The sequence below is a fragment of the Oncorhynchus kisutch genome, linkage group LG9 (assembly GCF_002021735.2).
Source record: "Oncorhynchus kisutch isolate 150728-3 linkage group LG9, Okis_V2, whole genome shotgun sequence".
In the NCBI taxonomy this organism is placed as follows: Eukaryota; Metazoa; Chordata; class Actinopteri; order Salmoniformes; family Salmonidae; genus Oncorhynchus; species Oncorhynchus kisutch.
Genome location: NC_034182.2, coordinates 15,728,295 through 15,745,804, shown reverse-complemented (window position 1 = coordinate 15,745,804; position 17,510 = coordinate 15,728,295). Strand labels below are relative to the sequence as shown.

Below are 17,510 nucleotides of genomic sequence, written 5' to 3'. Positions count from 1 at the left end.
TAACAATGATCCAGGGTTTTACCAGCCCTGGTTGCGCAATCGATATGCTGATACAATTTAGGGAGTCTTGTTTTCAGATTAGCCTTGTTAAAATCCCCAGCTACAATGAATGCAGCCTCAGGATATGTGGATTCCAGTTTGCAAAGAGTCAAATAAAGTTTGTTCAGAGCCATCGATGTGTCTGCTTGGGGGGGAATATATACGGCTGTGATTATCGAATCGAAGAGAATTCCCTTGGTAGATAATGCGGTCAACATTTGATTGTGTGGAATTCTAAATCAGGTGAACAGAAGGATTTGAGTTCCTGTATGTTGTTGTGACCACACCACGTCTCGTTAACCATAAAGCGTACGCCCCCGCCCCTCTTCTTACCAGAAAGATGTTTGTTTCTGTCGGCGCGATGCGTGGAGAAACCAGCTGGCTGCACCGACTCCGATAGCGTCTCTCCAGTGAGCCATGTTTCCGTGAAGCAAAGAACGTTACAGTCCCTGATGTCCCTCTGGAATGTCCCTCTGGAATGCTACCCTTGCTCGGATTTCATCAACCTTGTTGTCAAGAGACTGGACATTGGCGAGTAGAATGCTAGGGAGGGGTGCACGATGTGCCCGTCTCCGGAGCCTGACCAGAAGACCGCTCCGTTTGCCTCTTTTACAACGTCGTTGTTTTGGGTCGCAGGCTGGGATCCATTCCGTTGCCCTGGGTGAAAGGCAGAACACATGATCCGCTCCGGGAAAGTCATATTCTTGGTAGTACTGATGTTGACGCTGCTCTTATATTCAGTAGTTCTTCTTCTTACCAATGTAAGAAGTAACACGTAAAAAAACAAAAAACTGCAGAGTTTCCTAGGAACGCGAAGCAAGGCGTCCATCTCTGTCGGCGCCTCTTCTAAAAACACCTGAAACCCATACCTCTTCAAAAAGTATCTTAAATATTAAACCTCCTCACCTTGACCCCCCCCCCCCCCCAAAAAAAAACAACAACACAGTTGCACTGACTGTTTGGCTTAATTTCGGTGATTATTAGAGAGCTGGATACAGTGAAGAAGCTGTATAAATGTAGGTCCATTCTAGACATTTTCGATTTGGTGTTAGTCATTTTTATATATAATTATTTTACTCAAACCACCTGGGGGTCGGATTTAGTCCCCTCGCGTATGTTTGACACCCCTCGCTTAGAGGCAGAGGAAAGGAAAGGAGAAAGAGGTGGCTTTTTTATTTTAGTGACACTAAGTGGGCTCCCGAGTGGCACAGAGGTCTAAGGCAAAGCATTACCGTGCTAGAGGTGTCACTACAGACCATGGTTTGATCCTGGACTGTATCACAACTGGCAGTTAAATTAAAAAGTGTGCTTGTATGTAGTCTAGACTACACACACACAAGAGAAAATCCTAAGAAGGAGCCCTTAGTCCAGATTTAATACAATTAGAGCATACAAAGAGGTATTCAATCAGGGCCCTTACCCATCAGCCCTGGTATCCACTGTGGCAGGGCAGGCAAGATTAATGTATCTGCAATATAATATACCTGTTGTGATACTATTTTACAACCAATAGATGGCGGTGTAGGATTCTCATGGACTTTTTTGAGCCAACAAATAGGACAGTTTTCTAAAGTCTGTGTATCTGCTGTATGGTACTTTCTTCCAGTCATGCCAACATGGGTCCGCCTACAGGAAAATGTATTATTTAAGTGATAGCCATGCCTGAGACACACTCAGGTGAGGCAGAGATAATTTAGAGAGGAAAGGTCAGTGCCAGTCGGCTAAAGTGTCTCCACATAACCCCCAACGATACACACTGAGTGTGATTATAAAGTGACAATATGATTCTGAAGAGTATGAAATGAAAGGAATATTCGCTGATTGTTCATCTCGGACAAAAAAATACTAATACATTTTTTAAAAAACAATTTAGAGAGCACACCATCTTGAGGTTTTAAAGCTATCGATCTCAGGTGCCCCCAAGACTACCTCTATCCCTAACACCCCATTATTACCTGTACGCGTTCTCCTCAACTGTCTGTGTCCCACACCAGCTCTGTCACCTGAGGTAGAGCCTGTTGTCACAGGCCTGACTGACGTCCCGTCACCCGGCCACCAGTAACCCGAACCACACATCTACCCTTTCACTCACACAACATACTCTACTTATTAGTGTGCCTTGCTTCAGCAAGACCACTCAGGCATTTCCACTTACTTCTGACAAAGTATGCCTTGCTAAGTGTGGTACAGATAAGTGTGGCCTTGCTTTATACAGTGGGGCAAAAAAGTATTTAGTCAGTCACCAATTGTGCAAGTTCTCCCACTTAAAAAGATGAGAGAGGCCTGTCGTTTTCATCATAGGTGCACTTCAACTATGACAGACAAAATGAGAAGAAAAGAAATCCAGAAAATCACATTGTAGGATTTTTAATGAATTTATTTGCAAATTATGGTGGAAAATAAGTACCACCAAAGCTGGTGGTTCAATATTCCCAGTTAAGAAGTTTTAGGTTGTAGTTATTATAAGAATTATGACGCATCAACTATTTCTCTCTATACCATTTGTATTTCATATACCTTTGACTATTGGATGTTCTAATAGGCACTTTAGTATTGCCAGCCTAATCTCGGGAGTTGATAGGCTTGAAGTCATAAACAGCGCTGTGCTTCAAGCATTGCCAAGAGCTGCTCACAAACGCCGTAAAGTGCTGTTTGAATGAATGCTTACGAGCCTGCTGCTGCCTACCACCGCTCAGTCAGACTGCTCTATCAAATATCAAATCATAGACTTAATTATAATAAACACACAGAAATACGAGTCATAAATACGGGTCATAAATATGGTCAAATCCAGAAACTATCATTTCGAAAACAAAACATTCTTCAGTGAAATACGAAACCATTCTGTATTTTGTCAAATGGGTGGCAACCCTAAGTCTAAATATTGCTGTTACATTGCATAAATTTCAATGTTATGTCATAATTGTGTAAAATTCTGGCAAATTAATTATGGTCTTTGTTAGGAAGAAACCGTTCGCAACTAGCCAGGTGGCCCAAACTGTTGCATATACCCTGACTCTGCTTGCACTGAGCAAGAGAAGTGACACAATTTCCCTAGTTAATATTTCCTGCTAACATGCATTTATTTTAACTAAATATGTCAGTTTAAAAAAATACATACTTCTGTGTATTTATTTTAAGAAAGGCATTGATGTTTATGGTTAGGTAAATTTGTGCAACGAATGTGCTTTTTTCACGAATGCGCTTTTGTTAAATCATCACCTGTTTGGCAAAGTTGACGTAGGCTGTGATTCGATGATAAATGAACAGGCACCGCATTGATTATATGCAATGCAGGACAAGCTAGTTAACCTAGTAATATCATCAACCATGTGTAGTTAACTAGTAATTATGTGAAGATTGATAGTTTTTTATAAGATAAGTATAATGCTAGCTAGCAATTTACCTTGGCTCATTGCAGCCGCAAGGTCCTTTTGATGCTGCACTCGCGTAACAGGTGGTCAGCCAGCCATGCAGGTTCCTCATGGATTGCAATGTAATCGGCCATAATCGGCGTCCAAAAATGCAGATTACCGATTAATCGTTTGACTAATTAAGGCAGATTACCGATTAATCGTTGATGTCAGCGTCCATGTTTCTCCTGTCTGTCGACTAGGACATTTTCTCTGGCGTCAGCTCTTTTTCCAGTTTTGACACAAGGACGGAAGAGACCACTTATAATCGAACAGGTTACCTTCAGAAAGTATTCACACTCCCTTCACTTTTTCCACATTTTGTTGTGTTACAAAGTGGGATTAAAATGTATTTCATTGTCATTTTTTTGTCAACAATCTACACAAAATACTTTTATTTTTATTAATGGGAAATAAACACTAATACTGCATATCTTGATGAAATAATTATTCAACCCCCTAAATCCATACATGTTAGAATCACCTTTGGCAATTACAGCTGTGAGTCTTTCTGGGTAAGTCTCTAATTACACAAGTGGATTGTACAATATTTGACCATTATTCTTTCAAAAATTCTTTAAACTCTGTCAAGTTGGTTGTTGATCATTGCTAGCCAGCCATTTTCAAGTCTTGCCATAGATTTTCAAGACAATTTAAGTCAAAATGGCTATAAAGCCACTCAGGAACATTCAATGTCATCTTGGTAAGAAACTCCAGTGTACTGTAGATTTGGCCTTTGGGTTTTAGGTAATTGTCCGGCTGAAAGGTACATTTGTCTCCCATTGTCTGTTGGAAAGCAGACTGAACCACGTTTTACTCTAGGATTTTGCCGGTTCTTAGCTTTATTCCATTTATTTTTATCCTAAATAACTCCCTAGTCCTTGCTGATGACAACCATACCCTTAACAAGCCAGCCCCACCCACCTCTTTAAGAATTTGCATGTGAGGCCAGGTAGCTAAACAGAGGAAGGTAGTGTAGTAAACAACAGAAGATTTCAAGAGTAAAAGTGGTGATAGTAGCAAAAATACACTTTATCTAGTCAAATAAATGACCGTTATCACCCCCAACTAGGTTCAATGCTGGCTAGCTAGCTAACATTAGGCTATCACTAGCAATGCAAATGGATTTCGGAAATATTAATAATATTACCACACAGATCATACACGTAGTGTTAGCTAGCGAGCCAGCTAGCTAACAGTACGCTTAAACTTGCAATGAAAACAACTTTACAAGCATATCCATAACATGATGCGGCCACCACCATGCTTGAAAATATGAAGAGTGGCAGGTACTCAGTGATGTGTTGTGTTGGATTTGCTCTGAACATAATGCTTTGTATTCAGGACAAAAAGTTAATGTTTTGGAATTTTTTTAATTCTATACAAGCTTCCTTCTGCAGGCGCATTTCTTAAATGCCTCCATTGTGTCTGAGTGCGCTCCGGGTCATTCCTAAACTCAGCCGGGTGTCAGAACCACGGGATGCTCTGGCTGAGGTGAAAGGTTGATCTGAGTGTTCTGGCCTTACAATGGCAGTCAAGCACCAAAGCTAAATGGCTAATTGACACACTTCATTTTTTAAACTCTATAGATGTTGTAAGGCTCTATACTTTGAGTGTAAAGTAGTTAACTGGGCTGTACTTGGAGGTTATCAATCTTCAGTAGTGGTTAGAAGATAGAATCTTCATCTATATGTTATTAGGGGCTGACTGGAAGGTTCTGTACCTTTTTAGTAGGGGGTCATTTGAAATGCCAATATACATGATTTCAGATGTTTATTCTCTATTCCAATCCTGCTCAAAGGGAGATCTTGGTGGATTTTAAATGGCTTGTCAGAGGTACGAGCACTGGAGAATATATGTAACCAAGTTGCTTTAAAGTAGAGAGTATTCATAAGAACCAGTCTCGTTATTTTGCTGACATTTCTTGGTTTAACAAGATTCTATTTTATCTGTGCACAAACAATTCAAATGTACAGTTGAAGTCGGAAGTTTACTTACACTTAGTTTGGAGTCATTAAAACTCGTTTTCCAACCACTCCACAAATTTCTTGTTAAACCTCTCTGGGATATGTGGGATGCTAGCGTCCCACCTGGCCAAAAGCCAGGGTAAATGCAGAGCGCCAAATTCAAACTTTCATTAAATCACACATGCAAGATATCAAAAATAACACAGACACTGGACAGACGAAGATTGTAAAAAGTGTTATGGACAGACAAATCTAAGTTTGAGGTCTTTGGATCACAAAGAAGGACATTTGTGAGATGCAGAAAAAATGAAAAGATACTGGAGGAGTGCTTGACGCCATCTGTCAAGCATGGTGGAGGCAATGTGATGGTCTTTTTTTTGTGGTGGTAAAGTGGGAGATTTGTACAGGGTCAAAGAGATCTTGACGAGGGAAGGCTATCACTCTATTTTGCAACGCCATGCCATACCCTGTGGATGGCGCTTAATTGGAGCCAATTTCCTCCTACAACAGGACAATGACACAAAGCACAGCTCCAAACTATGCAATAACTATTTAGGGAAGAAGCAGTCCACTGGTATTCTGTCTATAATGGAGTTGCCAGCACAGTCACCGGATCTCAAACCTATTGAGCTGTTGTGGGAGCAGCTTGACCGTATAGTACGTAAGAAGTGCCCATCAAGCCAATCCAAATGTGGGAGGTGCTTCAGGAAGCATAGGTTGAATCTCTTCAGATTACCTCAACAAATTGACAACTAGAATGCCAAAGGTCTGCAAGGCTGTAATTGCTGCAAATGGAGGATTCTTTGACGAAAGCCAGATCTTACAACGCCTGGTTTATGCATGCAACGTCTTAGTAGGGGTGCGTGACTAATTACACCAGTCTCAAAAGGTTGAGTAGTATGTTGATGTTTGTTGCTTACTGTATAAGTTTTTACTAAATAGTGCTGTTCTTCCATACGCACAAAAAGCGTATTTCTTGCAAATGTTGTTCATAAATTTGTTTACATCCCTGTTAGTGAGCATTTCTCCTTTGCCAAGATAATCCATCCACCTGACAGGTGTGACATGTATCAAGAAGCTGATTAAACAGCATGATTATTACACACAGGTGCACCTTGTGCTGTGTACAATAAAATGCCACTCTAAAATGTGCAGTTTTGTCACACAATACAATGCCACAGATGTCTCAAGATTTGAGGGAGCGTGAAATTGGCAAGCTAACTACAGGGATGTTCACCAGAGCTGTTGCCAGATAATTTAATGTTAATTTCTCTACCATAAGCCACCTTCAATGTAATTTTAGAGAATTTGGCAGTACGTCCAACCGGTCTCACAACCGCAGACCACGTGTAACCACGCCAGCCCAGGACCTCCACATCCGGCTTCTTCAACTGCGGGATTGTCTGAGACCAACCACCTGGACAGCTGATGAAACTGTGGGTTTGCAGAACGGAATCATTTCTGCACAAACTGTCAGAAACCATCTCAGGGAAGCTCATCTGCATGCTCATAATCCTCACCAGGGTCTTAGCCTGACTGCAGTTTGGCATCGTAACCAACTTCAGTGGGCAAATGCTCACCTTCGATGGCCACTGGCACACTGGAGAAGTGTGCTGTTCGAGGGTGAATCCCAGTTTCAACTGTACCGGGCAGATGGAAGACAGTTTTTATGGCTTTGTGTAGGCGAGCGGTTTGCTGATGTCAACGTTGTGAACAGTGTCCCATGATGGCGGTTGGGTTATGTTATGGGCAGGCATAAGCTATGGACAACGAACACGATTGCATTTTATGAATTGCAATTTGAATGTACAGAGACACAGTGACAAAATCCTGAGGCCCATTGTCGTGCCATTCATCCACCGCCACCACTTCAGGCCTGATGTCGCAAGGATCTGAACACAATTCCTGGAAGCTGAATATGACCCAGTTCTTCCTGGCCTGCATACCACCCATTGAGCTGTTTGAGATGCTCTGGATCGACATATTGGCGTGGCATATTGGCGTGTTCCCGCCAATATCCAGCAACTTCGCACACAGCTATTGAAGAGGAAGTGGGACAACATTCCACAGGCCAGAATCAACAGCCTGATCAACTCTATGCGAAGGAGATGCGTCACGCTGGAGCTGAAATACCCAAATCTGAAAAGGGCGAGAGGCTTACCTTGGAATTCGGGTCTGAGAGGTGGATAATCCTGCCTGCTTTTTAGGTAGGTTATAATGTACATGAGGAGAATGTGTGATGTCAAAAGTTGAATAAATCATGTGGCTTTACTTTAAAGTGGCAAAAATGGGGCTAGAGAAATGTAACCACAGAGCTATGGATGCAAAGACTGACCATCTATGATATCACAATTATAGTTTAAACCATATTTCTAGGCTCTATAATGTTTGTTTGCATTTATTTGTTTACCGACATTGGAGCAAAACAAGCTTATTTTGGGTTCTGATGGGGTACGACAGTTGAACATAGCTCACAAGGCATTTATATTCTTCAAGAATCATGAATCATTAATTCACAAGTCAAAAAATCTATTTAGCTACTGTAGATTGCCCCTTTAAAGGGTGCTGTTGAGTGTCATCATTTAGGCCAGGGGTTTTCCCTGACCTCATAACCTGGTAAGGTCTAGATTAACTAGAAACCATTTTTTGGGGGGGTCGGGGCCCGTATTCATAAAGCATCTCCAAGCAGGAGTGCTTGTCTAGGCTCAGGTCCTCCCCATCCTCTGAAGCTAAGTAGGGTTGGTCCTGGTCGGTCCCTGGATGGGAGAACAGATGCTGCTGGAAGTGGTGTTGGCCATCCAGGGACCAACCCTACTAGGAGGCACGCTTTCCTCTGGTCAAAATGTTTTATAATATCCCAAATGCCCCAGTTCAGTGACTGGGGACATTTCCCTGTGTAGGGTGCTGCCTTTCGGTTGGGACGTTAAACAGGTGTCCTGACTCTCTGTGGTCACTAAAGATCCCATGGCACTTATCATAAGAGTAGGGGTGTTAACCCCGGTGTCCTGGCTAAATTCCCAATCTGGCCCTCATACCATCATGGCCACCTAATCATCCACAGCTCCTCCTAATTCATCTTCTTTCCCCTTAACTATTCCCTAGGTCATTGCTGTAAGAGAGTGTTCTCAGTCAACTTACCTGGTAAAATAAAAATTCATATAACCCATTTCATGACAAAACTGATCCAAGATCAGAACTTCTATTCTAAGACGCTTTGTGAATATGTCTCAGTCAGGAAACATTCCTGTTCATCCTCATTGTCATCATCAATACTCATCGCTTACAGTTTTTCTCAGTCGCTTTGGTGCATTTCTTAGATCAAAAGTGCAATTCTTGATACTACTTGTACAAATTCCAAATCATCTAGTCACTTGTGCACATCATTAAAGCAATTTCTTATTCCTTTGAACAAATTGCAATTGATAATGTACAAGTGTCAGCTTTTTTCCACATTATCAGTTGCTCATGTCATGTTGATCAAAATATAGTAAATGGTTCTCTGTTGAATAGTCTTACCCCTCAAAACATCTAGGCATTAGTTCCTTGCATAAGCCATTACATGCAAAATTTTGAACTATTTGTCATAAACTGTCAAGCATAGTTTTACACATTTCTATTAGACCTTTTGTACAAAAACGTGAATTGATGAATTGTGCAGGTGAAATTGACCCTCACTCATGAAGGAATTTAAAGTGTTTGTTCAACCAACAATCAACCAGTTGTCTAAATTGCTCAAAGGTGCATCTCATGAAGAATCAATTGGCAAGCATATATAGACAGACCACAACACAGAGTTGCAATTTTCCTTGGATGGACCAGGAAACGAACAGGGTCAACAGCCAAGAGGAGGAAGAAGAGGAGCAAGGATGTGTGGTGGAAGGCACAACAGAAGAAGAGGCAGAAGAGGACATAGGTGCATATCTGATGACATAGGGGCCACTATTGTAGACCATGTTGTCAATCATGGCCTTACAATGGCTGAGGCGGGTTGAAGGGTGCAGCCGAATATTGGGAGATCAACCGTGTCCTCAATAGTTCAAACGTTTCGAAGAGAGAACAGGTATGTCCACCAATGTACAGTGCACTGTTACTGTATATAAGCTGTATACTGTATACTTCCTACAATGCTTCATATTACAGTAGTCCACTTGTATTTCACAGCATGCAGAAATATACTCTATACAGATACATACTGCACCTTACATGCACCCACCTGTATGTTTTACAGTAAAATATATGTTCGCATAGTTTTTGTCTATGTGAAAGTGTGCAATGCATCACTGCATTGCACACTTATTATTTTGCACATGTTAGGGATGATGTTAGGGATGATGTGAAAAATGCACCAAAGCGACTGAGAAAACCTGTAAATCCAGGTCAAATCAAATCAAATCAAATGTATTTATATAGCCCTTCGTACATCAGCTGATATCTCAAAGTGCTGTACAGAAACCCAGCCTAAAACCCCAAACAGCAAGCAATGCAGGTGTAGAAGCACGGTGGCTAGGAAAAACTCCTTAGAAAGGCCAAAACCTAGGAAGAAACCTAGAGAGGAACCAGGCTATGTGGGGTGGCCAGTCCTCTTCTGGCTGTGCCGGGTGGAGATTATAACAGAACATGGCCAAGATGTTCAAATGTTCATAAATGACCAGCATGGTCATATAATAATAAGGCAGAACAGTTGAAACTGGAGCAGCAGCACGGTCAGATGGACTGGGGACAGCAAGGAGTCATCATGTCAGGTAGTCCTGGGGCATGGTCCTAGGGCTCAGGTCCTCCGAGAGAGAGAAAGAAAGAGAGAAGGAGAGAATTAGAGCACTTAGATTCACACAGGACACCGAATAGGACAGGAGAAGTACTCCAGATATAACAAACTGACCCTAGCCCCCCGACACATAAACTACTGCAGCATAAATACTGGAGGCTGAGACAGGAGGGGTCAGGAGACACTGTGGCCCCATCCGAGGACACCCCCGGACAGGGCCAAACAGGAAGGATATAACCCCACCCACTTTGCCAAAGCACAGCCCCCACACCACTAGAGGGATATCTTCAACCACCAACTTACCATCCTGAGACAAGGCTGAGTATAGCCCACAAAGATCTCCGCCATGGCACAACCCAAGGGGGCCGCCAACCCAAGGGGGGGTCACCTTTTCCGGGAACTTATGGAGCCATTTGTTGAAGAACGACTAAGAAAGTGTGATAAAATACCTAAACTCTTTATCGGGGTGTCAAGAAAAACTCAAAGCACTTCAAAAATGTGCCTTCTATTACACACTCACTTTTGCCCGTCATGTGGATAATGAAACCTGTGTGAGAGTTTGTGGCTGTCTCTCAGGGTGTCTGCCTGGTACAGTGAGCATGTTCTGTAGGGTGTGTGTGATGTCTGGGTTTAACTGCTTCTGTTTCATGTGTGACTATTCTGGTATGTGAACGTACGGTACCCTGGAACCACACTGGAAGAGACAGACACACACACACAGAGCGACAGACACAGACAGACAGACACACAGAGAGACAGACAGACAGACAGAGAGACAGCAGGACCGGTAGGCACCATTGTTTCATAAAGGATTAGCCCTGGACCTCAGTCACTGTCTGGGCTTTGGACCCCACAGCAGGCAAGTCAGACAGTCCATCAGCCAGCCAGACACACACACACAAACTCCCAGTTGTGCCTGGCACAGCACAGGACAGTCTCAAGGAGTGTAAAGAGACATTACATTCCTTGGCCAGTGTAAGGATATACAGGGAGAGTCATTTAAGACATAGCTACACTACCTTTTAAGGAAAAATACCATTCAAAGTATCTCTTTTCTTTCCTCCCATACCTCGTTCACAGTTATCCTCATTTCAGTTTTATCTCCCTCCTTAAGGGTATTATATAAACTTTTCATAACGTGTGGGTGGGATGTCAGAATTCGGACAAGGCATAAAAAAAATTCAACGTGTCATCTTTAATTTTACAGTTACAATCAATTTTTCCAGTGTCTTGAAACCATAAAAATAAATATACATGTGTTACAAAACGATTCCAGTGTCTTTGATCATACAAAAAAAAGAAGACATTTTGTACAGTGCCGATCACATGATAGGCATTACTTGTGTAGTGGTTAGCTTGACATTAGAGACTCCATACCGTATATGTACTGCAGTGGTTCTTGATCTACTTTGGTAAGCAGAATAATGGGTGTGTGCTGCTGACCTGTGTTACATTTTCTTTGGGGGGGGGGGGCGTGATGGGCATGGTTTGCACAATGATAAGGCACAGGTTTGCTAGTCTGAGCCACAGAAGAACATGTCCTATAACAGAGTGTGATTTCTCCACAATGAGAAAGGATTTCTACTATTGTTGTGTTTACAAAAGCATTTTCTTTTCAATTTACAAATATGTCGTTTTGTCTCATCCATGATGACACAGTTCAAATACAAAATATATAATTTTTTGTTGTTGAAATATCTACATATTAATTACACTCTAAAAGCATTGGGTGAAAGGCTATGCTCCTCTTTCTATGATTCGCTTGGAGGAACAGGGCACTTGGTAAGTCTCTTGAGTTTCTCCTGAGTTTCTCCCATAGGATTTGTAGTCTTAGAAGTATTTCTCTGGATTCCCTCTGACTGTACCGTCACGCAGTGGTCATACATCCATATCTGTATCAGTCCTGAGGCTCTTAAGAGTCTCTGATCGACCAATGTGAGTCACTCATTCTGGGGGGTGGAGTCTTCAAGGATTTCAAAAATGTGGTTTGGCACAAGAGGTTCCATTAGTCCAGTAAGTAGGAGCCCATCCTTTACTTGGTTTAGTCTGACACATACATTCCCTTTTCTTGCCTTTACTTTAGTCCGGCAGGCGTGGCTCTGCAGTAATACTGCTCTCCTTACGAGATTAAGAGGGTGAGAGGTGAAGGACGAGAGGTCACCTCTCCGTTGCACATGGGTGTGATACCTTCTCTCTTTTTAATTATACCTATCCCTTTCCCGCCTCTCGTTTCGCCATTGCTCTCTTCTTTTCTCCTCTCTTTTCCTTTCATTGTCCTTTCTCCTCTTGTTCCTTTATTCTCCTCCTCCTCCTCTCCTCCACTTCAGTGAGAGATCATCTTTTCTCCTCTCATAAGGGCAGAGAGACTTTGGTTTTCCTGCAGGGTCAGATTGAAGTTTCATTACTGCCGCTGTTCCGGGAGAGAAAAAGGAATGGAGGGAAGGGTAGAGGGAGGGAGGGAGGGAAGGATAGAGGGAGGGGAGGGAAGGATAGAGGGAGGGGAGGGAAGGGTAGAGGGAGGGAGGGAAGGATAGAGGGAGGGGAGGGAAGGATAGAGGGAGGGGAGACATGCTGGGTTAGATGTGTGCAGGTAGGGATGCAGGCTAACCACTAAACAACCACGTGCAACATTCATATGTGGGATGGGAACTTTCATTTATACAGTACACATAGACATGTGCAACAGCGAAATATGTCCTCCTTATGTGATAACTTCACCTAACACATGCAAGTCAGCATCAATAGACTCCATGATCAACAGATGCATGTCATTAACGTGTCTATAATGAAATACCATTCAGATGCAATCTGGCATTTAAAAAAATCCACTCATTCACTATTTAGGCTAAAAGGATTCATACATCACTTCATGCTGAGTTGCGCTGCATTCTCTGCCCTATTGAAAAGCACCACACACAACAATTACACTATGACATCATCACGCGACTACCCACTCTGAGTCTGATTCGTTGCCTCCGTTGGTCGTTATCGCCTTCATGCTCATAGCCACGCCCCCGTTCTGTGGTAATTGTGGCCGTGGGGCAATCGGCGGCTTGATGACTACACTGTTGCTCTTGCCCACAGATACGGGGTGTACCCCGTCGTTGGAGGCCACGGAGGGGGTCTTGAACGGAGGAATGATGGGTGGAGGGATGGAGGAAGAGATGGTGGGAGGGTTGTAGTCACTCAGCTTCTCTCTCAGTCGGTTCTTCATGTTCTTGTCGGTCAAGGGAGGAGGGTACGTGATCTTGTTCTTCAGGATGCCTGAAGGAAGAAGAATACAGAGTCACTTTAGATTTGTTTAAGGTGTAAAAAAAACTTTCACAAATGGATAAAGACCCAGTTACAGGGCCAATATATTGTATGCTTGGATGAATGATTGAATGAACAAACAAGTGAGTGAATGAACAAACAAACAAACCAACCAACAAAAAAATAAATAAACAAAATGAGGAATGTCTACATATCTCACCCTTCTTCGGCTCCGGTTGATGGGTGCTGTTGGGTAGGCTTGGAGGTCCATTGGAGGGTCCATTGGAGGGTAGACTGGGAGGTCCATTCTCCCTAGTGGGTGTTTCCCTGTCCTGCGGTGTCTCTCCTCTCTCTCCTACATGGTTGAGTTTGTTTTCCTGGTGCAGCTCCACGTTCACCTTGGTCTCCACCCTCAGCCGTTCTGCACCCCCAGGATCCTCGCTGTCACTGGCTGTTGTCGCCTCCTTGGGCCAGTAAGGCTTCACGTGATTGGACACTGCTTCCACTAGGGTCAGAGGAAGAAGAGATATGAGCCAATCAGTACTTTGGTTGTAGGTAGTACTACCATACCACAGTACAATACTAAATATGTCGATAACACTTTACTTATGGTAAAGTCTGCAGGTATAATAAACTATAATCCAGTTATAATGTATTCTCAGACATATGTACCGTTATCAGTGAGTCATTAAGAATGAATAAAAAGCTGCAGTGCTTTCTGAGCAGCGAGACCATGGATGTTTTGATAGGTACCGTTGAGGGGTGTTTTGGATTGGAAATGGATGGCTACCTTTGGTTGCAATGCTGGTCCCTTTAGGTGTGCTGTGTAGAGGCTGTCTCTCGTTGTTCCACTTGGGCTTGATGTCCATGTCATCATCTTCGCTGTCGGAAGAGTGAGACGAGGCATAGGACGAGCTGTGCTCATCTACAGACAACTCACTATCCGAGTCCGAGTCTGAGAGAGAGAGAGAGAGAAAGAGAGGCAGACCAAAAGACAAAAAGAGAGAAAGAGCAACACATGAACACATTATGCAGACACACAGCTCACTGCTGTGAGGACTGCACCCCATCTCCATCAACCCTTTCATGAAAAAGGACAGCTTGATGGGAGTTTGAATCGGATCATGATGCAGCTTACCGTCTCCTCCTTTCGTGCCGTTCCTGTCGAACAGAGATCCGTCCAGGTCAGTGTGTCCTGCTTTCGCTGTGGCCGACGACACACTGGGCTTCTGACCAGAGTCGCCCCTACATCAGAGAGGCCAAACTGAGGTTAGTTACACGTCTAGATGGAATCACATTGGAGCCTTTGGACTTCCTTTTCTTTGGACTTTTCTTATTTTTGTATTTTATTTTTGGACTTTTTCACCCCTTTTTCCAGTGATATCCGATTGGTAGTTACAGTCTTGTCCCATCGTTGCAACTCCCGTACGGACTCCGGAGAGGCGATGGTCGAGAGCCAACGGTCCTACGAAACACGACCCTGCCAAGCCACACTGCTCGCTGAACCCGAAAGCCAGCCGCACCAATGTGTCGGAGGAAACACCGTACAACTGGCAACTGAAGTCCGGCCCGCCACAAGGAGTCCCTAGAGCCCGATGGGACAAGGGAATCCCAGCCGGCCAAACCCTCCTCTAACTAGGACGGCGCTGGGCCAATAGTGCACCGCCTCATGGGTTTCCCGGTTGCGGCTGGCTGCAACACAACCTGGGATTGAACCCGGGTCTATAGTGACACCTCTAGCATTGCGATGCCTGCTGCGCCACTCGGGAGGCCATGATGACTAACTTCACCTGGGCAATGGATGAAGTGGACCCCCCCCCCATTTTGTCTCTTTTTCCCTGAACATATTGTAAGAGTAATACCTTTTCCAAACTCTTACAGATTGAGACATTAGCCAGAGGGCCGACAGCAATACTGTATTGTAGCTAACCTGTCTGATGCTTTCTGATCTAAGACTTATCTAGGCTCCAGCCCCAACAAGCCGAACTGCCAGATGCCAGCTGTGTGTGTCTGAAATATTCTACCAGGTACTGTATATACCTCCCTCCTCCAGCCAGACACTCCCCACCCACTGGGCCTAGCCCTAGTTGACCTGTGTAAGTGTGTGTGTGTGTGTGTGTGTGTGTGTGTGTGTGTGTGTGTGTGTGTGTGTGTGTGTGTGCTTGTCATTGACACACTGCTGTGTTAAGCTGAGCCATGCTTTGCCTGCATGCGTGTGAAATAATATTTGTAGAAAAACAGTCACGAAAAAACAGAGCGATAGATAGAGAGAGATGGCTCAGAGATGCTGTGGAGGCTGTAACTGGGGTTAGTGTGGAGAGAGAGAGAGAGAGAGAGATGGCTCAGAGATGCTGTGGAGGCTGTAACTGGGGTTAGTGTGGAGAGAGAGAGTGAGAGAGAGAGGGCTCAGAGATGCTGTGGAGGCTGTAACTGGGGTTAGTGTGGAGAGAGAGAGAGAGAGAGAGATGGCTCAGAGATGCTGTGGAGGCTGTAACTGGGGTTAGTGTGGAGAGAGAGAGAGAGGGCTCAGAGATGTTGTGGAGGCTGTAGCTGGGGTTAGTGTGGAGAGAGAGAGTGAGAGAGAGAGGGCTCAGAGATGCTGTGGAGGCTGTAGCTGGGGTTAGTGTGGAGAGAGAGAGAGAGAGAGAGAGCTCAGAGATGCTGTGGAGGCTGTAGCTGGGGTTTGTGTGGAGAGAGAGAGAGAGAGGGCTCAGAGATGCTGTAACTGGGGTTAGTGTGGAGAGAGAGATATGGCTCAGAGATCAAAAGAGTAACAGAGAAAAAAGAGAGATCCAGACTGAGACAGGACAGACAGTTATGCCATTGCCATAGCCATGCGGCAGCCACCATGTTACCTGAGTGTGTAAGCGAGGAAGCTGCTGTGGCTTTTGGCTGACCTGACGGCACTCTCCAGAGAAACAGTGGACTCTCCAATGGCTGACCTGTACAGAGGACCGTCCTCAGTGTACGTGTTGTTACAGTTCAGAGACCGCTGGAGTGAGGGACGAGGGGGGGTTGGTTGGAAGGAGGGAGAGAGGAGGAGAGGGGGAGGGGGTTGTGGAAAAAGAACCCAGTCAGTACCAGACAGTAAAGACATCTGTTCATCCCCTTGTGTGGGTTTATCCATGTGTATACTCACAGTCAGTAGAGATGCTCTGGTAGTGCTGGACTCATCCGGTAAAGCCTTCTTCCCGGTAAAGACATTCTTCAGATTCTTCCTCACTTCTTTATTAAAGATCACATGGAAGAAGAAGATGAAGATGCCCTATAAGGAGACAGAGAGAGAGGGGGTCAGTGAAAGCCTTTTTCAAAAATCCATTCTCTTCACTGATATTAGGCCAGGGCCTGCATTCGTAAATTCTCTCGGAGTACGAGTGCTGATCTAGGACCAGGTCCCCCCCCGGCGATGTAATCTTATTCATTACGATCTAAAAGGCAAAACTGATCGAAGATTAGTATGCCTACTCTGACACGCTTTATGGATGTAGGCCCTGGCCTAATGAAGATAATGGATTTTGTAACAGCTGATGTACAGTAAGGCTGAGTTTTAACCTCTAGAGTCGTGAATGACTGTACAGCCTGACCCGTGACCTTTAACCCTGAGCCCTGTCCCCTCACCTGCAGACAACTGAAGATGGCGAACAGGTAGTGGAAGGTCATGACATCACTGTTGACTGCCATGAGGCCCAACAGCCAGGTGGCGCTGATGAGCAATAGGAGGAGGAAGGCTGTCCTCAGAGCAGGACTATGTAGGTAGAGGGAGAAACTCGGATTATAACACACACACACACTCATACATACACGCATGGATGCACACCCACACAGTCGCGCATCCACAGACACACACATAAGTCCTACTAATAGATGGTTAATGTAACAGGTGTAGCTCAACAATGGAATGTAGAGAATGGCCTTTGATGTTCTTAATCTCAAGGGTGTGTGAGTGCGTATGTGTGTGTGTGTGCCTGCGTGTGTAAAAATAATTACATGGCTCCAGACTTCTCTAAGGACCTCTGCCTGCGTCCACAGGATGCCTTAGCTGCCAGTACAAAGATGACAATGTTGACCTGAGAG

At 44.2% G+C, this 17,510-nt stretch overlaps 1 protein-coding gene across 6 annotated transcripts in view; it reads right to left on the bottom strand.

Annotated features, from left to right (window-relative positions):
* Positions 1-11,359: 11,359 nt before the first annotated feature.
* LOC109896330 (cadherin EGF LAG seven-pass G-type receptor 1) overlaps positions 11,360-17,510 on the bottom strand; it is a 125,635-nt gene continuing 119,484 nt past the window's right edge. For 2 of the 6 annotated variants that reach the window (XM_031832022.1, XM_031832024.1), the window contains exons 29-37: positions 17,424-17,503; positions 17,055-17,181; positions 16,576-16,701; positions 16,292-16,428; positions 14,575-14,681; positions 14,227-14,391; positions 13,657-13,941; positions 13,139-13,448; positions 11,360-12,561 (exon numbers count right to left, since the gene is read on the bottom strand). In XM_031832022.1, coding sequence (XP_031687882.1) covers positions 12,534-12,561; positions 13,139-13,448; positions 13,657-13,941; positions 14,227-14,391; positions 14,575-14,681; positions 16,292-16,428; positions 16,576-16,701; positions 17,055-17,181; positions 17,424-17,503 — 1,365 coding nt within the window. In that variant the 3' untranslated portion in view covers positions 11,360-12,533. Of the gene's footprint in view, positions 12,595-13,138; positions 13,449-13,656; positions 13,942-14,226; positions 14,392-14,574; positions 14,682-16,291; positions 16,429-16,575; positions 16,702-17,054; positions 17,182-17,423; positions 17,504-17,510 lie in introns of all 6 variants that reach the window. The other 4 variants (XM_031832023.1, XM_031832027.1, XM_031832025.1 and 1 more) reach the window with 4 other exon arrangements.